General features: G+C 57.5%; 1 protein-coding gene across 1 annotated transcript in view; it reads right to left on the reverse strand.

Moving 5' to 3' along the window:
• The window catches only part of PKD1 (polycystin 1, transient receptor potential channel interacting), a 52,500-nt gene extending 37,782 nt beyond the window's left edge, over positions 1–14,718 (reverse strand). Inside the window, exon 1 of the mRNA XM_058433943.1 lies at positions 14,238–14,718. Within this exon, the coding sequence (XP_058289926.1) occupies positions 14,238–14,458 (221 nt within the window). The 5' untranslated portion in view covers positions 14,459–14,718. The remainder of the gene's footprint in view (positions 1–14,237) is intronic.
• Between the last annotated feature and the right edge of the window lie 10,123 nt (positions 14,719–24,841).

Genomic DNA, 24,841 nt, shown 5'->3' on the forward strand with positions numbered 1-24,841 from the left:
AGAGAAAGCAAGAAAAGAAGGATGGCCGGGTGCGGTGGCTCACTCCAGTAATCCCAGAACTTTGGGAGGCCGAGGTGGGTGGATCATGAGATCAAGAGATCAAGACCATCCTGGCCAACAGGGTAAAACCCTGCCTCTACTAAAAATGCAAAAATTAGCCGGGCGTGGTGGTGGGAGCCTGTGGTCCCAGCCACTCGGGAGGCTGAGGCAGGAGAATCACGTGAACCCGGGAGGTGGAGCTTGCAGTGAGCCGAGATCGCGCCATTGCACTCCAGCCTGGGCGACAGAGCCAGACTCCGTCTCAAAAAAAAAAAAAAAGAAAAGAAAAAAGAAAGAAAGGGAGGAGAGAGAGAGAGAAGAAAAGGAAAAGGGGAAGGGGCCAGGTGCCGTGGCTCCTGCCTGTAATCCCAACACTTTGGGAGGCTGAGGCGGGCGGATCACCTGAGGTCAGGAGTTCAAGACCAGACTGACCAACATGGAGACACCTCATCTCTACTAAAAATACAGAATTAGCCGGGGGTGGTGGCAAGCACCTGTAATCCCAGCTACTCAGGAGGCTGAGGCAGAAGAATCACTTGAACCCGGGAGGCGGAGGCTGCTGTGAGCTGAGATCGCACCACTGCACTCCAGCACCCCATCCTGAGCAACAAGAGTGAAGCTCCATCTCAAAAAAAAAAAAAAAGAAAGAAAGAAAGAAAAAAAGAAAAACCAGGCAATTAAAAGCAGCACAATTGGTCACAGCCGTGGGAAAGACATCCCACGTCAGTAGTCAGTGAAGAAAAAGCAGAAACCACAGGGCGGCAGCATGTCTCTCTTTTCAGAGCTGCCCAACTTACAAACCACGTCCTGGAGCTGGTGATGTGGAGGTGAGAAGCCAGAGAGCCGGGGCAAACCAAGAACTCCACGTCCCCTCAGCCTCAAGCACCACTGGGGTCACCCTGCCACCCACCCTGGGCACCCCTCCTGGTCCCATGCACTCCCAGTAGTGCTCCTGGCACAGGGACTGTGGCTCCCTCGCCGGCTCCGCAGGTCTGCACACCACCCCCCTGCTCCCCAGGACCCCGAGGCCTAGCCTCCTGCCACGGGCATCTACTTCCCCAGGTGTCACCCTCCCCACACGTGACCCAGCAGGTGCCTCCACCTAGACTTGCTCTTCCCAGCAATGACCACCCGGCAGCCAGGCCCAAGCCGGGGCAGCCTCCAGCCCTGAGCACCCGCCCAGCCCCTGCCAGCCTCCAGCCCTGCTCCCCCTATCGGAGTCCCTCTCCCGTAGCAGCCTACCCGGCGCAAGAGAGACGCACACACAGGCTGCCCCGTAGGGCCCGGGGCCAGGACAAGGGCTTGAGAGGGGAACCAACAAAGAAGGGGACCAGAGGCCACCCCACCTGAGGGGACAGAGCATCCAACGCCCTCTCCATGCCAGGAAGCAACACCAGCCACTGATGGTGGAGCCGGGCCCTCATCTGGGCTGGGCACACAAACAGACACTGGGCACTGGCTCCCGGAGCTTCTCATTCCATCTGCGGATGGGGGGCATGCTTGGGGGTGCAGTTCCCTTCCCCAAGGGGCTGTGGGACACTCAGAGAGCCTGTGCCAGTGCCCTGGGCTCCAGGAGGGGAGAGGATCTGGGGGCCAGGCACACAGGGAATGGCCCCTACGGCAGGGCTAGCGCTGCCCCCTTAACTGAACCCAGCTTCTCTACCGTCCCCTCCTCTACACCAAGGTAGGGACACGGGCTGAGGCGCTCCCCACTGCCCATAAGGATGGGTGGGCCCACAGCCGCGATGATAGGCAACCACACCATCCCCGCCGTGGGGTGGGACAAGTTGGCGGCTGGGAGACCAGCAAGAGGCCATTCTCGAGACAGGGTGAGGCAGCTGGACTGACACCCGCTGCCCAAACACCATGTCCGAGGGGGAACACTGTGCCTTGAGGAACTGCAGTTAGACCTGAGGAGGGACTTTCCAGCAGCTGCGGCGGCAACAGAACCAATGCTTCAGGGAGAAATGAGGCAGCGGGACCTGAGACGCAGCAGCCCTAGCGGGCGAGAGGTGCTGCAGAGGCCACGGTGAACACAGGCACGCCCCCTGGAAGGGGCACAGCTGTGAAACTGCCCCCGGGAGGGGCACAGGCTCTCGCACCTGCCCCCAGGCATGGGGAACAGCTCCCACCCAGGCCACGGGAGAAAGGAAAGAAGAAAAAGCCTGAAGATGTTTGGCCACACCTCATTTTCTGGAAAATCCATCAAGAGTGGCTGCTGCTGAGAGCTGACAAGCCAGGGTAGGGGTGGGGGCAGGTCAGCCGAGGACCCCAGAGCGTCCCCGCTCTCCGCCCATCCCACTGTGGACCAGGCCTGGGGGTGCCATGGACACTTCTTCCACGCCAGCAGGCAACCCCGCCTGTCACCGGTTCTGGCCATGCACTCCCCGCATGCCAGGCTCTGGGCTGGCCCCTTCTCCCAACCCTCACCCCAGCCCAAGGCCCAGAAATGCAGCAAGGTCTTGGGGACCCCGCTCGGCCGAACTCCCAGGGCCCAGGGCAGTGGAACGAAGCTGGGGCCCAGACAGGAGCCAGGTGCAGTCCCCCTGCCCCCAGGGTGTGGAAGCGTCTGCCCTGGGCAGGACTCAGGTGCCCCCTGGGTGTGGAAGCATCTGCCCTGGGCAAGACTCAGGTGTGGGCTTCAGGGACAGGGACCAGCACAGGGGTCCCCGTGGAGTCCTCACCCCGCTTACTCCCGTACTTTTCCACGTCTCCATCTGCTTTTGCCATCGCCGTTCTGGGGGAACGCCAAGGCCTAGCCAGGCGGCCTCGCGCCAGCCCCCCCACCCCGCCCCTCAGGCTTCCTCTGCACCAGCCAGGTGACATCATCGCCGCTGTCTGATGCCCTGCCCCAACGTTCTGGTTCCCTGCAGGGATGGGGGACACGGCAGGGCCCAGGCATCTGGCAGCAGGACCACCGAGAGGCCCCAAGTCCAGGCAAGAGCACAGAGCAGAGTGCAGGGTCCGCTGGGGTCCCCAGGCCTTGCTGCCCCATGCATCCCTCACCCCAGTTCCTGCTATGAGCTGGAAGGGTGGGAGCCAGGGGCACAAGGACGGCCTGATGGGTGCCCGAGGGCCAGGATGTGCTCCCAAGGAAGCTGAAGCCAAGCTTATTGGGAGGAGTGCACCCCCACTGGTGAGGCAGGACGGTGCCCCAGCCCCGGGACACGAGGGGCCCCCAGCGCTGAGCGTCCGATCTGGAAGGCAGGAGGAGTTAGGACCATCCTAACATGGGACCCAGCGGGCTCCTTAGCGACTGCTGGGGCACCAGTGGGTGGAGAAGGAAGTCCCAGGTGTGCGGCCACAGTGCAGGTTTTCACCCCTTCCCAGCACCCTTCCCATCCGGGAGCAGGAGCAGGAACAGCAGAGGGTGTGGCCAGGCCTGGAGGCTGCCCCTCCACAGCCCTGTCGCAGGTGGGGCCACGTCCCAGGGCTGCGGGCAGCAGGACCGGCCTGCCGGCCCGAGGTAGCTGACACGTCTCACGCTGCAGCGGGTCTGCCCGCCACCCGGGCACGTGAACCCCAGGTCGGGCCCCCTCACCCTGGAGCCTGGGCCCCTCAGGGGTGTTCCCAGCCAGGTGCTGGCTCTCCTGCCCTCCCCCTGGGGTCTGCCCACAGTTGGCTAGAAGGTGGGTGAAGCCTGAGGCTGGCAGGGCCAGGAACTCTCGGGGCTGGGCCTTCTGCCCCACAGGCGCTCCTGGGCAGGGGGAGCTGGGGTTGGGGCGTGCAACAGTGGGACTGAGGAGAACTTCCCTGGGTGTGGGGCAGCTCCCAGGGCCCTCCCAATCCACAGCAGACGGAACGGCCCCAGACAAACCGGACCTGCCTCAGAGCCCCACACTCAGAGCTGAGTGCCCCAGGCGCCCACTCCCCAGACCAAATGCTGAGTGGGGTCTGGGGGCCGGACGGAGCCCCCAAAGAAACATCTGCACATTCCAGACGCGTGTGGTCAGCGGCGGGCGTGCGCCAGGCCCAACACCCCCATCCGCGCTGGCCGCCTCACTGGAAACTGGGCTGGGGGGACCGGCTCGGAGGGGCCGCCTGCGGGGCTTATGTAACCGCTCCTCCCTCGGCAGGGGCAGGACAGGACGCCAGACCCGGGGAGGCCCCATGGCCCCTACCAGGCCCTGTCCTCTCCTGGAGGAGACGGCTCCCCTCAGCCGAGCAAGAGGACCCCCAGGCCCGTCCCTCCCTAGAGCAGGCCCAGGGTGAGGAAATGGGCTGCAGTGTGGGCGCTGGAGAGGACAGGGGACAGGCGGCAGTGCCACCCCCACTGCGGCCCCTTCCTCGCTGGGCCAGCGGAGCCATGACCTCATCTGTTTCCCTCTGCGCTGTGCTCCTTTCTATTTAAGGAGAGTGAGGCGGCTTCCAGGGCCGGAAATGATCCTGTTTAAATTAACGGGCTGCAGTTTGGGACGGCGCTCATTTGAAGGAAAACAGTGCAGCCCCGGGATGGGCAGACGGCTGCTGGTTCCGCCTACCACTTCCATGGGGAGGGCCAGGGAGGCCGGCCACAACCCTGGCCCCACGAGGGGTGGGGGTTGCAGCCTCTGATAGAGGACGAGGCTGCCAGGGCCCAGGCAACAGAGCCCTGCACAAGGGTCTCTGGGTCCCGGTCCCGGGGTGTGAGACTAGCCGGGGACCCCCAGGCCCAGAGGCACTCTGTCCTTACAGGTCCTTCACACGGCTGAAATGTCCCTGGGATGAGACGCTGGGGGCGACATGGGCAGCCTCAGGTCCTCCCGGGACCCACGGGCAGGCACAGGGATGGAGACTCTGGCCTCGGGGGCTGAACGAGGCAGATGAAAAAGGGGAGCCTGCAATGCCCTTGCCTACACTGATGGAAAGACACAGACAGCTCAAAAAGGGCCATTTGGAGACGAGCCCACCAGTGGGGCGTAGGAAGGAGGGTGCTTCATATGTACACCCACCTGCCGCTGGGGTTGGGGCCCCTCTTCCAGGTCAAGGGGAGAATGAGGGCCGGCTCCTGGTGCCCCTGCACGCAGCTGACATGGAGCCAGGCGCTGTGACCCCCTTGCATCCCTCTCCACTCCCACCCTTCACAGCCGGTGTGGGCAGGTGCTGCACTGGCCCTATGCTCCTTATGGGCACACTGAGGCTCAAGGGGCCCTCCTCCTCCCCAAACACCATCCCCCAAACACCTCCCCGGGCAGCCAGCAGGGTCCAGTGTGTCAATGGAGGAAGCCAGGGCAGGAAGACGGTGGTGGGGGGGAGGGGCAGGCAAACTGGCCACATGTGCCCAGCTGTGCAGGCGCAGCAGTGCCCTAGAGAGGGCAGCAGCACAGATCCGGCCGGGCAGCCGGAATCCCATCACCCACTCGGCTGTGGGCACAGCCAATGACGGCACGAGCCATCCTGAGGCCAGGGCCACAATGCACAGTGGACGGGCTCAGGACCCGGAGGCCCCGTACTCCCACAGCTGTGACGTTCCCTGGGCATGGGCTTGCCCCCGCACTGGCCTCATTCCTGCCTCAACCAGAAAGAAGAGCTGGCTTCCGCCCCTGCCTGGGCACAAAGCCCTTTCTGAGGTGGCCTCACAGGAGCCAGCCTGTCTTCAGATCATGGAGCTGCTAGGTCAGGAACACCAGGCTGGGCCAGGGCTGGGCCTTGGGAGCTGCAGGGAGAAAAGGACCCAGCCCGCCTCAGCCCCAGATGTAGCCCTTCTCCTGCCACCAGTGCCTGGGCACCCCGGCCCCTAGGCGGACAGCTGCCAAGCCATGAAGAGCGAGGTGTTCTGGGAAAGGGCGTGAGCTGCATTTTCCAGCTGCGCTCACTCTGCAGGGAGACTGCGGCGCCCCCGCCGCTGTGCCCGCAGACGTGCCCGGCCTCAGCCAGCTGGAGCGCAGGCAGCAGAGTGCAGGCCAGGCCCAGACGGCAGCGGGATGTTTTCATTCCAGGGTGCTTGGTGGGCTGGGCTGCCGTGGCCACTGCAGAGCTCCAGAAAAGAACATGTGTGTCTCCCTCCAAAGTGTATTCCTCGCTGGAAAGCAGATCCCAGGCAGGGTCTCCCCCATGAGCAGGGGTAGAGGACCCCACACCCAATGGGGGAGCGAGGGCAGTGGCAGAACCACCTCATACCCTAGGGGACCCAGGGAGGGGCTTGCAGATGCGGGACCCACATTTGGCAGTGGTGCCCGGCCACTGTCACAAGATGGTGGCCAGCGCATCACCTGCTCGTGGGCCAGGATGGCAGAGGAGATCCACGGAGACGGCTCCAGCAGGAGGCCCTCACAGAGACGCCCTGGCCTCAGAAGAGCCCACAGAAAGCCGGGAAGGGGGACGTCAAGGCTCAGGCTTGGCACAACCTCCCCAAAGCTCCCAAAGGCCCTCGGTGCCCACCAGCGACAGTGCACAGCGCCACCACCTAACAGCAAGGCTGCAGCAGGGTCCGCATGTCGGGGCGGGCACTGGGCGGAACTCAGGCAGTGCCGCACGCCAGCTCACATCAAAAGAACAAAAGAAGTGAGGATGGCACTCACGGCTCTGCCAACACTTCCCAGCCCTGCACGTCTCACACACACCAGAACGCGTCAAAAGGCACCAATGCGCAAACACCCAGATGCAGGCACAAGCAGGAGTGGGCCGGGTCTTGTGAGCTCCCACAGCCACGGGGCCCTGCGCTGAAGGCACTGAGGCTGGGTGCTGAGGGGTCCATAGGAGTCCGCCCGCCCAGGCTGCTCTGGCTCCCGTCGTCCAGTGTCCGGTCTAAGCACAGGCACAGTGCCTGGCTCTGGGTGCCTCTCACCCTCAGGCTGTTACACTCTGCTCTGTGGCAGGGCAGGTCTCACAGTGCATGGAGGACAGGGAAATGGGGCCCCGGAACCCCTGAGGGAACCGATGGAGCTACTTTAACAAGTTATGATTGTCGGGGCTGCCAGTGGCTGAGCCAGGTCACTGCTACACTGCCCTGCAGGGTGCATCTAATCATGGAGCCCACTTTACAGGTGAGGAAACTGAGGCTGAGAGACCGGACCAAGGTCACACCGGAAGTGGAGGCGCTGGGACGTGAACCCACGTCTGACTCTAGGGCCCAAATTCCCTACATCTGGGTTCCCAGCCTCCTTCCTGAAACTGAACAGGAAACTAGAGGGAAGGGACACAGCAGGGATGAGCCAGGGAGGGAGAGGTAGGAGGGGCTGGCAGCACCCAAGCAGCTGCACCTGGACACAGGGCCCCTCAGCCCCTCGGGGAGTGCAAGCACATCCCAGCCCCACTCGGAAGCGCCACTGCCACCTCTGTCTGTCTATAAACCAGGCCCCCTGTGCGGCTCTAGGTGTCTGCCCCAGAGCGTGCTGATGAAATCATCTCCACCACGGCTTCGCAGAGCCTCAATTTCCTGGTCTGTAAAATGGGACCAGGAGTGGTTGCAACCCTGAAGCGCTGTGATGAGGCACGGAGAGACAAGAACACAGAGGGCTCAGCGCAGGGCCCAGCGTGGCCACCGCGGGGGAGAGGGTGCGGGCTCTTCCCAGACCTTTTGAGACGGAATTTCGCTCTGTCTCCCAGGCTGAAGTGCAATGGTGCGATCTTGCCTCACTGCAACCTCTGCCTCCCAGGTTCAAGCGATTCTCCTGTCTTAGCCCCCAAAGTAGCTGGGACTACAGGCATGCGCCACCATGCTCAGCATTTTTTTTTTTTTTTTTGAGACAGAGTCACGCTCTGTCTCCCAGGCTGGAGTGCAATGGTGCGATCTTGCCTCACTGCAAGCTCCGCCTCCCGGGTTCAAGTGATTCTCCTGCCTCAGCCTCCTAGTTAGCTGGGATTACAGGCGCCCACCACCACACCTCGCTAATTTTTGCATTTTTAGTAGAACGGCGTTTCACCATGTTGGTCAGGCTGGTCGCGAACTCCTGACCTTGTGATCCCCCCACCTTGGCCTCCCAAAGTGCTGGGATTACAGGCGTGAGCCACCACGCCCATCCTGTTTTTTTTTTTTTTTAAGACCGTTTCCTAGTCGCCCAGGCTGGAGTGCAGTGGCACAATCACAGCTAACTGCAGTCTCAACCTCATAGACTCAGGGAATCCTCCCCCCTCAGCCTCCCAACTAGCTGGGACTACAGGCGCCACCACTAACATCTATTTGTTGGTCTCGCTATGTTGCCCAGGCTGGCCTCAAACTCCTGGCCTCAACCGATCTGCTCTCCTAAAGTGCTGGGATTACAGGCGTGAGGCACCGTGCCTGGCCGGCCAGTGGTTTTGATTTGTGTTTCCCTCATGACTAATGAGGCCGACCATCTTCTCACGCGCTGCTGGCCATCTGTGCGTCTTCTTTGGAGAAATCTCTGTTCAGATCCTGTGCATTTTTTTTTTGGAGACAGGGTCTTGCTCTGTGACCCAGCCTGGAGTGCAGTGGTGTGATCACAGCTCATTGCAGCCTTGACCTCCTCGGCTCAAGTGATCCTCCCACCTCAGTCTCCTGAGGAGCTGGAACCACAGACGCACAACACCACATCTGGCCAACGTTCTTGTATTTTTTAGAGACCAGGGTCTCACCCTATTGCCCAGGCTGGTCTCAAACTCCTGGGCTCAAGCGATCCACCCACCCTGGCCTCCCAAACTGCTGGGATTCCAGGTGTGAGTGACCCCTTGTCCATGTTTAAATGGGGTCCCTGTCTGTTGCTGAGTCATAGTGTTCCCTGCATGATATGGATGCAAGCCAATACCGCATGGATGACCTGCAGGTGCTCTCTGTCTCCACAGTCACCTCTGCAGCAAGAGCTCAGGTGCTCCACATTCCCGACTGCTGCAGACACAACCAAAGCCTCCCCATCTCTTCCCCTACCCCTGCTGGCAATCGCGTACAGGAGTGAGTGTGTGACTTCTTGTCCACGTTTTTGTACACAAGTTTGGCGAGTTCGCATCCGTGTCTAATAAAGAAATTACCGTTTCTCACGCATGCAAGTTCTGAATGCCTGAGCGCGGGAGCCACGTGAGACCTGGCTCAGGGACCCCAGGTGAGGCCAGCTGGACGTGCAGGATGCAGGTCCTCACCACTGCCTCCGCTCGGCTGCCAGGGCTCTTCCTAGAAGACACGGGCCTCTCCTAGGCTCTCCTGACAGAGGCCCCACCCCTGCCCCCCAGTCACCTTGCCCCTTGGGGACTCTCTCTGGGCAGCTCCCTGTGAGAGCTTTGAAACCTGGCTTCAGTGTCACTTGCACTGGGGGTCCTTCCAGGCCAGCCCCCTCCCCATCATCTATCTCTGTCCTTGGAGAAACATTTGCATGTTGGTTGAACGCGGGCTCCAGTGATAACGGAGCCCTCAAGGGTGGCCCTCCTTCTGGTGAGGGCTCATGGAGGCCTTGGTGACAATCCCTAGTCCTCACTCTCAGGATCCAGGGACCAGAAATGGGAGCCAGGGGCCCCTCCGTGGCCCGCCCAGCCCCCAAGGAAGCTGTGTCTGTGGCAGCTGCGCTCTAAGGCATCAGGCCTAGGAGTCACTCCAGAATGCCTGTCTTCCCCGACGCCAATCCCAGGCAGGGGCCCCGGGGTCTGCGCCTCCTGCCCCTACACTCTCCCACACTCTCCTGTCATTCAGGGATGCAGGCGGGAAAAGGCAAGGCCCTGGGTGCTCCTATATTTTACATCAGTGAACCAAGCACCTACCAAGTCCCTCGATATGCCCAGTCCTGGCCCCCAGCATTTGCGAGACGGCAGCAGACTCAGGTGACCCCCAGCCAGGGCGAGTGGCATCCAGCACCACAAGTGGCCTTTAGAGCAGGGGACCCTGAGCTGATGACATCTACACCTAGGTCAGTGCCAGCCAGGACAACCTCTGGGACAATGGGAAGTCGGCTCCAATGACCAATTTACAAGAAACACAAAGGACATACTCACAGCACCACGGAGGTGGCATCCCCAAGACACAGCGGGAAATCCAGGCTGCAGGAGCCAGTTTCTTCAACAAATCGCACAAGGAAAAAGAGAGGAAGGGAAGCTCCTAGACATCATCGGACATTTAAAAGACAGGCGGTGCCTCACATATGTCATCCCAGCACTTTGGGAGGCCGAGGTGGGCGGATCACGAGGTCAGGAGATCCAGACCATCCTGGCTAACACGGGGAAACCCTGTCTCTACTAAAAATACAAAACATTAGCCGGGCGTGGTGGCGGGCGCCTGTAGTCCAGGCTACTTGGGAGGCTGAGGCAGGAGAATGGCGTGAACCCGGGAGGCGGAGCTTGCAGTGAGCCAAGATGGCACCGCTGCACTCCAGCCTGGGCGACAGAGTGAGACTCCATCTCAAAAAATAATAATAATAAACATATAAATAAATAAATATATAAATATATAAATAAATAAAAGACATCACTCACACCTGTAATCCCAGCACTTTGGGAGGCCAAGGCAAGCGGATCACCTAAGGCCAAGAGTTCCAGACCAGCCTGATCAACATGGTGAAACCCCATCTCTACTAAAAATATTTTTAAAAATTAGCCAGGTGTGGTGATGGGCACCTGTAATCCCAGCTACTCAGGAGGCTGAGGCAGGAGAATCGCTTGAACCCAGGAGGCGGAGGTTGCAGTGAGCCGAGATCACACCATTGTCCTCCAGCCTGGGTGACAGAGCCAGACTCCATCTCAAACAAAACAAAACAAAAGATATCAGCTGGCTGGTCCAAGCACAGTGGTGTTTACAACGAATTGATCGCAGCCAGGTAGAATTCTTCGTTCTTTCTCCAGTCCCACTGCTTTGCTTGATCAGCCTTAAAGACACACATATGCCGGGCGTGGTGGCTCACGCTTGTAATCCTAGCACTTTGGGAGGCCGAGGCGGGCGGATCACGAGGTCAGGAGATCGAGACCACGGTGAAACCCCATCTCTACTAAAAATACAAAAAATTAGCCGGGCGTGGTGGCGGGCGCCTGTAGTCCCAGCTACTCGGAGAGGCTGAGGCAGGAGAATGGCGTGAACCCGGGAGGCGGAGCTTGCAGTGAGCGGAGATGCGCCACTGCACTCCAGCCTGGGCGACAGAGCAAGACTCCGTCTCAAAAAAAAAAAAGACACACATATATTTTTGACTGGGCGCAGTGGCTCACACCTATAATCCCAACACTTTGGGAGGCCAAGGCAGGCAGATCACTTGAGGTCAGGAGTTTGAGACCAGCCTGACCAACGTGGAGAAACCCCGTCTCCACTAAAAATACAAAATTATCTGGGAGTGGTGGCACATGCCTGTAATCCCAGCTACTGGAGAGGCTGAGGCAGGAGAATCGCTTGAACCTGGGAGGCGGAGGTTGCTGTGAGCTGAGATCGTGTCATTGCACTCCAGCCTGGACAACAAGAGTGAAACTCCGTCTCAAAAAAAAAAAAAAAAAAAAATGTATATATTTTTAAAACACATTGGCCAGGTGCGGTGGCTCACACCTCTAATCCCAGCACTTTGGGAGGCCGAGGTGGGCAGATCATGAGGTCAGGAGATCGAGACCATCCTGGCCAACATGTTAAAACCCCATCTCTACCAAAAAAAAATTAGCTGGGCATGGTGGTGCGTGCCTGTAATCCCAAGCTACCAAAGAGTCGTTTGAACAGGAATGGAGTTGCAGTGACTGAGACGCCCCTGCATCCGGCCTGGAGACAGACAAACTCCCTCTCAAAAGACATCAACTAATTGCACTGTGTGGACCTTATTTGGCTCCTAATTCAAACTATTAAACCAAAAATCTGAACACACCAGGCCTTCTTCGGCGGCATGAAGGAATTGTTTGTTGTGTTAGGTGGGTCTGCGGTATTGCGATGCCCTCCAAAATGCTTGCAGATAAAAGGGTGGCTGAAATTTGGTTCAAAACATGGGTCAGGAGGGAGAAGGGTCGGGGCAGGGACGACAGGGCAGGCTCTGGGGTGGGGGGGTCTGGGAGTCAGCCACGGCTCTGCCCACGTCTCCCCACGAAGCTTCGAGCCACACGGAGCAGCACGTTTTGCAGTACGCCATCTTTTCCAAAAACCACCACCTCTCAGCAGCATCATTAACCCCAGGAAGGCTGTGGACTCAGAAGCCCCGGCCATCCTCCACCTGGGACTGGACACAGCTATCCCTGCTGAGCCTCACCAGCCGGGGAGCCACAAGTGAAGGGGCACCTGCGTGAGCATCCCAGGAAGGCTGCTGGTGACACCGAGACAGCAACGCTCCTGGGCCCTTCAACACCCGCCAGCAGCTGTGATCTGTGTCCTTCACCTCTCCCAGCTTGACCCCTCTTCCCTGGAGAAAACCCAGCAGTCTCCCCAAGGAGGAGTTTGCAGGGTAGACAGCAAAATGGCTGGGCAGCCCCCACAGCACAGAGGGTGGCCTGGGGGGCCAGCCAGGGCCTTAACATCCTTCCTAAGGCCCTAGTTTCCCATGGGTCCCCTCACCCCACCTTCCAGAACTCCCCCAGCGGCGGCTCCAGGTGTGTACAGAACAGCACCCACCTGCCCACATGAGGTCACCCTGTGCCCTGCTGCACACTTGAGGGGCCTGGCATTCGGAATCTTGCCAGCTCACACTGGGACAGGCCACCAACTCCAAGGGTACCCCTCCTCCAAACCCCAGGACCAGAGCCTAAGGGGACAAGGCAGGGGCAGGGGCTCCACTGCTGTGCCGAGGGCCTGGAGAGCCCGGGCCTTGTTCTCCGCTCAGCAGCCACCAGCGCCCTTCTCTCCTGGACAGCTCCTGAGGGGCTGCTCACATGGACATCATCAGGTGCTGGGAAGCAGGAACCACCAGGACCCGGACAGAGCCCCCAGTGACCGGCCTGGCAGACACAGGAGCCCTCAGCTAAAGCATCAGAGACAACGGGTGGGGTAGGTCTGATGCAATTCTGTGGGCGCTGTTGCCAGGCAGGAGGAGGCCATCTCCACAGAGACAGCCGCGAGACACACGCTTCCACAGTCAGGGAGCGCAGGAGCAATGTGGCCCCGAGGGGCACGGGCTCCACTGGTCCAGGAGAACCCATTCTTCTTCCACCCTTGAGACCACCCAGCAAAGCACCAAGGACACACGGCTCCCCTAAGGAAGGGTGGCCACAGGCGGGAGTGACCCAGAAACGTTACAAAACCAAATGCTAGGACCCACCCAATGTTTAGCAAGCCTGGGCATGTGCCACGTTCCCCAGGGATCCAGCACACACCCAAGAAGACACAGTGTCCCGGCGAGGAGACTGGAGCCTGAGAAATACAAGGCATCAGACTGGCCCCGAGACTCTCCCCAACGCTGGGGACAACTGTGTGCTTATCTTAGTCCCCTGCACCCTTTTCAATCCAACCCTGGGTCCTGGGCACCTCACAATTCCAAACCCCTGCTATGCACACCCCGGCTGTGATGCCTGCGACAGGTCCCGTCCTGGCTGTGATGCCTGGGACAGGTCATGTCACCTCTCCAAACCTGTTTCCTCATCTGTGAAATGCAAATCTCCACGGTCCCTATGCCTCGGACGGTCAGAGTCAGGACTCAGCATGACGACCCCCAACAGGAGCCTGGCACAGACCTGGCTCTGGGCAGCGTCTCCATAAAGGCCACCTGTTGTTTTTATCTCCAGAAAGCGAACATGACAAGACTTTAACCCCCCACGGCAATCCCCTCTCACCCGTTCTCAGAATAGCCTTGGAACCCAATAGTAGAGCGCCTGAGGCCCTTCATGACCCCAGCCCACCCGCGAGCCCACCTCCCACCCTGCCCCTACGCCTCACACCTCCCGTGGCCAGCCTCCAGCCTCACGGTCTTTGCTCACACCGTTCACCCCTCTTCTTCTGGACCCACCTCATCGCCCCTTCCTAAGCCTCAGGCCAATTCTTGCACATCCATCAAATCCTTGTCCAGACACCTCCTGGAACTCTTCCCTGCCGCCCCCTACAGCCATCCCCACCTCTCTGGGTACCACGCAGCCACAGGCCGCATCCCAATTCCTCTCCAATTAGGGACTGTTTGTCCTCCCAGCTGAGCGCGGCCTCCGCGCCCCGCCCCCGCTGGCGTCTGCAGAGCCCCCGGGTGGGACGCCTGTCTCCAGACCCGGGGTTTTTCGGCTCCCCGGGGCCGTGCCAACCGCGGCTCCAGGAGTTCCTTATTTAGCAGGGCCGCCGTCCCGCGCCGGAGCCTCGCCCTGGGAGCGTCCTGGCCCGCGTCCTGCTTCCCGTCCCGGGCCAGGGAACGCGCCCACGCCCGCCCGCCCCGCGGCCTCTCCTGGGTCCCGCTGGGCCCGCTACTCACAGCGCTGTGGCGTCCGCGGGGATGCGCAGCGCGGGACTGAGCGTCCGCAGCCCGCGGCCCGAGCAGTTGACGCGGCAGGCGACGCCGGGCGCAGGGCCGCAGAGGCAAGGGGGCTCGCAGGGCCCGCAGCCGCGCCCGGGGCCCCCCGCCAGCGCCCCGAGCCACAGGCCCAGGCCCAGGCCCAGGGCCAGCGCCAGGCGGGCGGGCGCGGCGGGCGGCATCGTTAGGGCAGCGCGCGCATGGCCCCGCCGTCCCCAGGCCCGCCCGCGCGCGGAGGCCGCGGCTCAGGCGGGGCCCGCGGACGGCATGGCGGGCGCGGGGCTTGATGGGGCTGCGGACGCGACCTGCTGCTGAGCGACGCCCGCTCGGGGCTCGGGGCCAGGCCGCTCCGGGAGCTCGGCCGCCCGCTCGGACGCTGGCGCTGCAGTGCGGGCCGGGCCGCGGCTCCTCCTCCTCCTCCCCGCGCGGCGCGGGGCGGGCGGGGCGAGGGGGGCGGGGCGGGTGCAGACTCCGCCCCCTTCTCCACAGCGCCACTGGGCCAGCCACGGGGGACGGGCATCCGGAGGCTTCACCCTCCGCTCCACAGGGTCGGCAGCAGGGCGGGGCGTCCGGAAGCTCCGCCCCACGCGTTCCCGAGTCGCATGCGACGTGGGGCGGAGCGGGAGGCGGGGCGTCTGGAAGCTCCGCCCGTCGCACTGCAGAGTCGGCCGAAGCGCACGAGGTATTTTTCACGCTCCGCCCCACTGCAGGCTAAAGTGCGTGGGCGGGAAGCGGTGGGCAGGGCGCCATCTGGCTCCGCCCTTCTGTGGTGCGGGCCGGGCCGCGGGCTCCTCCTCCTCCTGCAGCAGCCACAGGCCACACCCTGATCCTTCTCCCGCGGCTCAATCTCCATGCGTGTCCCCAGCCAGTGCCCGCAGCCTCCCGATGCACCCGCTGGCTCCAAGCCTCCCTACCCCAGGTTGCCCGGCTAAGAGAGAGACAGAGGGAGAGAGGGGGAAGAGAGACAACAGGCAATGGGAGGTTGATGGTGAGAGCTTATTGAAAGATAAGAGGGAGGAAACCCACATCCTTCATTCCCTATCCATTCATTTATTGCCTTATTTATTCCATTGAATCTTCACAGCTCTAGGAAAAGGGTGCTACAATTATTCCCTTTATTAAATGAGGTCACTGAGGCACAGACAGTTTAAGAAATTTGCCAGCGGGGCACAGTGGCTCACTCCGGTAATCCCAGAACCTTGAGAGGCCGAGGAAGGTGGATCCCTTGAGCCCAGGAGTTAGAGACCAGCCTGGCCAACATGGCAAGACCACGTTTCTACAAAAATTAGCCAAAATTAGCCAGACTAGCTCATGCTTGTAGTCCCAGGTACTCGAGAGGCTGAGGCCGGAGGAGCGCCTGAGCCCAGGAGGCAGTGGCTGCACTGAGCCATGATTGTGCCACTGCACTCCAGCCTGGGCAACAGAGTAAGACCCTGTCTCAAAAAAAAAAAAGGAAAAAAGAAAAAAATAGCCGGGAGCAGTGGCTCACGCCTGTAATCCCAGCACTTTGGGAGGCCGAGGCCGGCGGATCACGAGGTCAGGAGATGGAGACCATCCTGGCTAACACGGTGAAACCCCGTCTCTACTAAAAAATACAAAAAAATTAGCCGGGCGAGGTGGTGGGCGCCTATAGTCCCAGCTACGTGGGAGGCTGAGGCAGGAGAATGGCGTGAACCCCGGGGGGGCGGAGCCTGCAGTGAGCCGAGATCGCGCCACTGCACTCCAGCCTGGGAGACAGAGTGAGACTCTGCCTCAAAAAAAAAAAAAAAAGAAAAGAAAAAAATAACTGCCTGGGAGTGGTGGCTCATGCCTGTAATCTCAGCACTTTGGGAGGCCGAGGCAGGCGAATCACAAGATCAGAAGTTTGAGACCAGCAGGCAGTAGAATCATTGAACCTGAGAGGCAGAGTTGCAGTGACCGTTTGACCATGATCCAGCCTGGGCAACAGAGCAAGATCCATCTCAAAAGAAAAGAAATTTCTTTTCTCACACAGCAGGTGGGAGGTAAAGCTGCAATTGTATTCCAAATCCAGCTTTTAATTGCAGTCAAATGACAGACGTAAGATTCAAGGACTCCAGTGGAGGGAAGAAACAGCCACAAGAAACTGCTGCCAAATGAGCAAAACAGATTAAGCAAGTCTCAGTGATTGTTTGAAGGCGGTTGTGGAATAAAATGCAATTGTTTAGAAAGGATTTCTTAAATAAAAAAGATATGTTTAAAGAAGCAAATTAATTACCTGGAAATGAAATTCTAAACTATTTGAAAAACCATGTAGGCCAGGTGCGGTGGCTCATGCCTGTAATCCCAGCACTTTGGGAGGCTTAGGTAGGCGGATCACGAGGTCAGAAGTTCGAGACTAGCCTAACCAACATGGTGAAACCCCGTCTCTACTAAAACTACAAAAATTGGCTGGGCATGGTTGCACACACTTGAGGTCTCAGCTACTCGGGAAGCTGAGGCAGGAGAATCGCATGAACCCAGGAGGTGGAGGTTGCAGTGAACCAAGATCCCGCCACTTCACTCACAGCCAGAGTGAGACTCTGTCTCAAAAAAAAAAAAAGACAGGAAACTGCAAACACAAAGTAAGTGTGCCAGTATTGATACCAGAAAAATAAACCTAAGGCAAAAGGTGTTAAATGGGAAAAAAGTCTGTTTTTCTACACATAACAGGTATAGTCTATGTAGAATATATTATGAACCGTTGTGTTCTCAAAAATAGAACATTGGCTGGGTGCAGTGACTCACGCCTGTAATCCCAGCACTTTGGGAGGCCGAGGCGGGCGGATCACCTGAGGTCGGGAGTTTGAGGCCAGCTTGACCAATATGGAGAAACCCCATCTCTACTAAAAATACAAAATTAGCGGGGTGTGGTGGTGGCGCCTGTAATCCTAGCTACACAGAAGGCTGAGGCAGGAGAATCTCTTGAACCTAGGAGGTGGAAGTTGCAGTGAGCCAAGATCACACCATTGCACTCCAGCCTGGGCAACAAGAGCAAGACTGTGTCTCAAAAAAAAAAAAAAAAAAAAAAAACACAAAAACAAAATAGAACATCAGCCCACCAAGCTAACTGTGAAATACAAAGGTTTTGAAAAACAAAAAGTTTGCGGGAGGGTTTATTAAACCTTCCCTCGAAGTTTACAGATCAAGTAGACCCAGGAGGTTGAGGCTGCAGTGAGCCATGATCACACCACTGCACTCCAGCCTGCATGACAACAGTGAGATCTTGTCTAAAAAATAAAAGAGAGAGAGCGCAACAATTTTTTTTTCTTTTGAAACGGAGTCTCGCTCTGTTGCCCAGGATGTTGGAGTGCAGTGGCATGATCTCAGCTCACCACAACCTCTGCCTCCCAGGTTCAAGTGATTCTTGTGCCTCAGCCTCCTGAGTAGCTGAGATTACAGGCATGCACCACCACACCTGGCTAATTTTTGTAATTTTAGTAGAGATAGGATTTCGCCATGCTGGCCAGGTTGGTCTCTAACTCCTGGCTTCAAGTGATCCACCTGCCTCGGCCTTCCAAAGTGCTGGGATTACAAACGTGAGCCACCGTGCCCAGCCAAAAAGACAATTTTTTTACGTCAGTAAAGATATAGAGACTTTGAGTAGCACAGTTAATAAGCTGCATTGTACACAAAATAGGGCTTGTTAACTATTTTGGCATTACAGAAGTTAGGCAGGGTCAGAGGAAAAACTTAGATAAGAACGTGGCCTTTGGCCGGATGCGGTGGCTCATGCCTGTAATCCCAGCACTTTGAGAGGCCGAGGCAAGTGGATCACGAGGTCAGGAGACCAGTCTGGCCAACATGGTGAAACCCCGTCTCTACTAAAAATACAAAAATTAGCTGGGTGTGGAGGTGTGTGCCTGTAATCCCAGCTACTCGGGAGGCTGAGGCAGGAGAACAGCTTGAACCCAGGAGGCGGAGGTTGCAGTGAGCCAAGATAGTGCCACTGCGCTCCAGCCTGGCGACAAAGCTAGACTCCATCTCAAAAAAAAAAAAAAAAAAAAAGAAAGAAAAGAAAAAAAAGAACGTGGCCTTAAACACCACCGCCCCCTAGAGGCTCTCTTGGGTACTTTCACTTGCTCACTGCATCAAATCTTGAAACTAGATCACAACTGAAGCTCCCACCAGCACACCCTAATTCAGGGACTCCCACCTGAGTAGAGGCCTGAAGAACCATCTGCAGAAGGTTACAGGACAGCTGGACACCCTGACAGCCCAGATCACTGAAAGGTAAAGATGGAAATCATGGCTGGGCGCGGTGGCTCATGCCTGTAATCCCAGCACTGTGGGAGGCCCAGGTGGGAAGATCACTTGAACTCAGGACTGGGAGACCAGCCTGGGCAGCATAGTGAGACCGCCATCTGTACAACAAACAGAAAAATTAGTCGGGCATGGTGCCACGCGCCTGTAGTCTCAGCTACTTGGGAGGCTGAGGCGTGAGGACTGCTTGAGCCCAGGAGGTTGAGGCTGCAGTGAGCCATGATCACACCACTGCACCCCAGCCTGGGGAACAGGGTGAGATACTGTCTCAAAAAATATATAAATAAACGAAAAAAGGGAAGTGATGATGTGTACCTTATCTTGATTGACATACACCCACAATGGTTTTATGGATGTAGAGATACGTCAATACTTATCCAATTCTATACTTTAAATATGTGCCGTTCACTCCAGCCTGGTGACAGACACAGAGAGATCCTGTCTACCCCCTCAAAAAATAAAATAAATGCCTGGGTATGGTGGCTCACGCCTGTAATCCCAGCACTGCGGGAGGCCGAGGTGGGGGGATCACTTGAGGTAAGGAGTTCGAGATCAGCCTGGCCAACATCGCAAAACCCCATCTCTACTAAAAATACAAAAATTAGCTGGGTGTGGGGGTGCACACCTGTAATCCCAGCTACTTGGGAGGCTAAGGCAGGAGAATCACTTGAACCCGGGATGTGGAGGTTGCAGCATGCTGAGATCATGCCATTGCACTCCAACCTGGGCAACAGAGTGAGACTCTGTCTCAAAAAATAAATAAATAAAAATTAGAGCATATAGAAATGAATAGGCTGGGTGGGGTGGTTCATGCCTGTAATCCTAGCACTTTGGGAGGCCAAGCCAGGCGGATCACCAGAGGTCAGGAGTTCAAGACCAACCTGGCCAACATGGTGAGACCCTGTCTCTACTAAAAATACAAAAATTAGCAGAGCGCGGGGGCACATGCCTGTAATCCCAGCTTCTAGGGAGGTTGAGGCAGGAGAATTACTTGAACCCTTGAGGTGGAAGTTGCAGTGAGCCAAGATCACACCACTGCACTCCAGCCTGGGCGACAGAGCGAGACTCCGTCTCAAAAAAGAAAAAAAAAAAAAAAAAAGGAAATGAATAGTAATGAGCAGACATCATAGAGAATCTATGGGGATGCAGTCAAAGTTATACACGGAGAGAAACGGATAACATCACTTGTTTTTGTTAGTCAGCATGAAGAATCAAACCAATATATAAATTAAGTATTTATTTCAACATTCTAGAAAAACACCTGTAAAATAAACCCACCCAAAAAAGATGGAAGGAAATTAGAAAGTAAGGAGCAGAAATTAGTTACTTTAAAAGAAAGAGTAGAATTGATGAATAAAATCGAGCTATTTAATAGATATAGTTGCTAAGATTTCTCTAGGAAAAAATTCTGGTAAGTGTGACTGAAAGAGAGAAAAGGAGAGAGAAAAAGAAAATATGGGACATTCAGATGAAGAATGAAGGTTTATTCACAGAGATGAAAAAAGTTAAAAAATTATAAAAGAAAATTATGTGCAATTGTTTGCCTACATTTTTGAAATCTATATGAGATGCTTATATGTTACAAACTGTAAAAACCAATTCTAGAAACAATTAAAAGCCCAAATAGACCAATAACAAAAGAACACATTGAAAACATATCAAAAGCCATATCAGGAAAAGACACTTAATCCACATCTTTTTGTGGACAAGTTCAAAGAAATGTGGAAGAATCAGATAATTGTAATTTAATTTAGACTTTTAGAAAACAAGGCTGGGCACGGTGGCTGACGCCTGTAATCCCAACATCTTGGGAGGCTAAGGCGGGAGGATCCCTTGAGCCCAGGAGTTCAAGACCAGCCTGGACAATAGTGAGTCCCCCATCTCTATAAAAAAAACTAAAAAATTGCTGGGAGACTAAAGTGGGAAGATTGCTTGAACCCAAGAGTTCGAGGCTACAATGAGTCGGACCGCACCACTGCACTCTAGTCTGGGTAACACAGCGAGACCCTATCTCAAAAAAAAAAAAGAAAAAAAAAAAAAAAAGGCACGGTGCAGTGGCTCATGCCTGTAATCCCGGCACTTTGGGAGGCTGAGGCAGGTGAATCACAAGGTCAGGAGATCCAGACCATCCTGGCTAACACGGTGAAACCCTGTCTCTACTAAAATACAAAAACAAACGTTAGCTGGGTGTGGTGGCGGGCACCTGTAGTCCCAGCTACTCGGGAGGCTGAGGCGAATTGCTTGAACCTGGTAGGCAGAGGTTGTAGTGAGCCGAGATCGAGACTGTGCCATTGCACTCCAGCCTGAACGACAGAGCAAGACTCCATCTCAAAAAAAAAAAAAAGAGAGAGAAACATTGCAAGGAAAGCACTTGGCGCACTGCGGGGGTAGTCAGTGATTGTTATGGTTACGCAGGGGTCTGTTTTGTTCATGGACAGGGATCCCTGCACCTGCTGTGAGGCCATGTGTGTCACTCTGAGGCTGCCGGGAGAGCCTACAGCCGGGAGCCCTGATGCTGCCTCCTCCAGTGGCTAAGCGGACGCCCTCACTGAGCTCAGGCACAGGAATCCAGCCCTGCTGAGAGCAGGCAACTGGCTCCGTAGGAGCAAGGATACTGCTTTGACAGCCACAGAGGTGCACATGACTCCCCCGTTAGCTCATCTTCTGTGTGGCAGATCACCTCTGCCGCCTTCCCGTCTGGGAGCACCTGAGTCACTGTGGTCACATCTGCAAGCAACAGACAAAGGGTCCCCATTCGGGCAGGGATGGACACCTGTTTGTCACGACCCGCCGGGTAGGGCCTCAGGGCCACCATGGTGAGCAGGCTGAAGGGGGGTGACCTGTCAGGAGGACACCAGACTGCTGCACACCTGGACACCGGGGAGAGCTTACCTGTGATGTCACCCACGTACTGGGGTGACTCAGTGCTCCTCTCTCGGGTGGAAGTCGCGTTCAGTGCTGCCGCAGTTCCTCCGACGTCTCCATGGCAACGTTCACACGGATTTCATAGAACATAAGGTGTTTGAGCTGGAAGGGACCTCAGAGATCGGCTCCTCCTGCCCCCTCATTTCATGCAGAGGGGAGCAGGCCCAGACAGGGAATGCCACATGCCCAGGGGCACATAGCAAGCCGGGGACCCCGCGGAGGGCACAGGCCGCTGAGCTCTAGAGGATGGTCCTGGCAGGTGCCCTGGGGGCACAGGCCGTGGCGGCTTTGCCACTCCCTGGCTTGCTAAGAGCCCCTTGAAGTCCAGCCCAGCTCTCTGCTGCTCAGCCACAGAGCTCTCCCTCGAGTGCCTGGCGGGAACAGGAGTAGGCAGGACAGGGCCCGGTCCTCAGGAGGCCCACAGGCTGGTAGAGCGGCCATGCAGCCACTGGGGAAGGGCTGGAGAGCATCCAGGGAGCCAGAAGTGGGGCAGGAGGAGCCAGGGCAGGCTTCCTTGAGGGTGGGGCTCCAGGCAGAGTCTGGAAGCCTGAGGAAGCCTCACTCGTGCCTGCGCCCCCTCTCCTGGCACACAAGGACCAGCCTGAGGGCCCCACTCTGGGGGCAGAGTGTAGGGAAGAGGCTGGAAAATGGGGGCCAGAAAGAGACTGTCCTGATCCATGGGTCCCAGGGGTCGTTCTGGCTGGGGACTCACAGCACACATCCCTCCAGACACCCAGGACAGTCAGAAGTAACTGGCAGGAGTTAGAGGGCACGGTGTGGGGGTGCCAGGGGGCCGGGCCGTCAGAGGGTAACAGGAGCGAAAGTCCCAGAGCAAGGCCCCAAGGAGACCCAGGGCGCTCTCTCCCCTCGAGGACAGGAACCCAAGGAGACCTTCCCCTCCCTGGCAGAGCCAGCTCTGCACCAGAAGGGTGGAGGGCTGTAGCACCCCTCCCAGGGGAACACGGGCCTCACTCTCCACCCCCAGCTCCCAGGGCCCATCTCAACCTCGGACCCTGTCTCAGGGACCTGCCCTGGCCCGCAGGACTCCTCTCTTCTCCAGGTCTGAAGATGCCAAGAATCTGGACATCCCAACGCCTCCCTGCTGAACTTTCCCACCATGCTGGCCCCCGCCTTGCCCTCGCTGGCCCCCGCCTTGCCTTCATTGGCCCCCCACCTAGCCCTCACTGGCCCCCGCCTTGCCCTCGCTGGCCGCCTGTTCTAGTTTTATTTGTTGTTGTTGTTGTTTGAGATGGAGTCTTGTTCCGTCACCCAGGCTGGAGTGCAATGGTGCGATCTCAGCTCACTGCAAGTTCCACCTCCCAGGTTCACACCATTCTTCTGCCTCAGCCTCCTGAGTAGCTGGGACTACAGACGCCCGTCACCATGCCCGGCTAATTTTTTTTTATTTTTAGTAGAGACAGGGTTTCACCATGTTAGCCAGGATGGTCTCGATCTCCTGACCTCATGATCTGCCCGCCTCGGCCTCCCAAAGCGCTCGGATTACAGGCATGAGCCACCGCGCCCGGCATTTTTTTTTTTTTTTTTTGAGACCAAGTTTCGCTCTTGTTGCCCAGGCTGGAGTACACTGGCGCAATCTTGGCTCACCACAACCTCCGCCTCCTGGGTTCACGCGATTCTCCTGCCTTAGCCTCCCAAGTAGCTGGGACTACAGGCGCCAGCCACCACACCTGCCTAGTTTTGTATTTTTAGTAGAGACGGGTTTTCTCCATGTTGGCCAGGCTGGTCTCGAACTCCCAACCTCAGGTGATCCGCCTGCCTCGGCCTCCCAAATTGCTGGGGTTTAATCCATCTTTAATTCATCGCAGTATCCCACTGGTCTCTGCCCATGGGCATGGACTCTGACCCTCCCTTCCCTGCCTCCAGGCCTCCAGCTTCTTTTCTGAAGGTCCTCTCTGTTCCTATTACCCCTCCCCTGGGTGACTGCAACCCCCATCAATCTCATCTCCAGGCCTACAGGCTCCACCGTCCATCCCCTCCTGCCAGTCCCCAATATTCCTGTAGCACAGCGTCCTCTGTTGTTCTGCTCAAAAGCCATGCACAGCTCTCTACTTCCCGCTGTACCATTTCCAGGCTCCTAGGAATAACACTCAGGTTTCCCTTCCCAGCTGACCCTGTCCTACCTTACCAGCTTGATTACCTCCCGTTTCCTCCAGGGAACTGGGCCACACTTTCGCCACCTTGGCGCAAAGTGCCCACCTCCTAGTGCTCTCGGTCTATGCATGTTCACTCCCTCCACCTGGCGACTGTCTTTGTCTCTTATGTCAGACTCTAGCTCAATCCTCAAAGCCCAGTGCAAACCCTCCCTCCTCCAAAAGCCTTGCCCTCACTACGGATCACACTTGTCTTAAATCTTTGTTAGCAAGGACATGTCCTCCTGAAGTGAGGCCTGTGTTTCTGAGTCACATTTCTTTTTCTTTTCCTTCTTTTTTTTTTCCCCAGAGTCTCGCTCTGTCACCCAGGCTGGAATGCAACAGCACAATCTCAGCTCACTGCAACCTCCTCCTCCTGGGTTCAAGCGATTCTCCTGCCTCAGCCTCCTGAGTAGCTGGGATTACAGGCGTATGCCACCATGCCCGGCTAATTTTTGTATTTTTAGTAGAGACGGGGTTTCACCATGTTGGCCAGGCTGGTCTCAAACTCCTGGCCTCAAGTGATCTGCCTGTTCAGCCTCCCAAAGTGCTGGGATTACAGGCGTGAGCCACCACACCTGGCCTCTTTCACCAATTTAATAACTGCTTATGGAGGCCCAGAGCTGGCTGCTGGGTACAGCAGTGACCAAGACAAGCTGCTTCCTGTGCCCAGAGAGCTTACACTCCAGAAAGTGAAACAGATGGCAAACACAGCAACCAAGAGACGTCATGATCGAAGATTCCAAGGCCTCCTGGAAGCCGAGAGAGGGGTCTGTGATGCAGGCACCCAGAGCTCCCCATTTTCAGGAGAAACCAGAGACGTGCATTTTTACGTAAACTCTCCTAATTTTAAAGGTTGCCAGCGCCAGCCGGTTTCCTCTGCTCTCTCAAGGCTCCCCTCCCCGCCTGGCCTCCCACTTTCTCCGGCATGCCTGCCTCCTTCTCTTCCTGGGGGCCCCATCTGCACTCCTCGCCCTGCAGGATGCCCTACTTGCACCCAACTCCTCCTGCTGCCCATGCCCTGGGGATACCTGAGCAGCAGCTGGCAGGACGGGGTCCACTGGACTGGGAGTCCACTGCCCAGGACCCTGGGGCCAGTGCACAGCAGCTGCTGAGGCCCCCAGCTCAGACCCTGGGCCAGCCATCCTGAAAGAGGCCTTGCAGCGGGTGGACACCTGGAGTCCCCAGGGCTGCAGCTGCAGAAGCTAAATGCCTCTGCCCAGGCCCAGT

The sequence above is a fragment of the Hylobates moloch genome, unplaced genomic scaffold (assembly GCF_009828535.3).
Source record: "Hylobates moloch isolate HMO894 unplaced genomic scaffold, HMol_V3 SCAFFOLD_23, whole genome shotgun sequence".
Lineage (NCBI taxonomy): Eukaryota > Metazoa > Chordata > Mammalia > Primates > Hylobatidae > Hylobates > Hylobates moloch.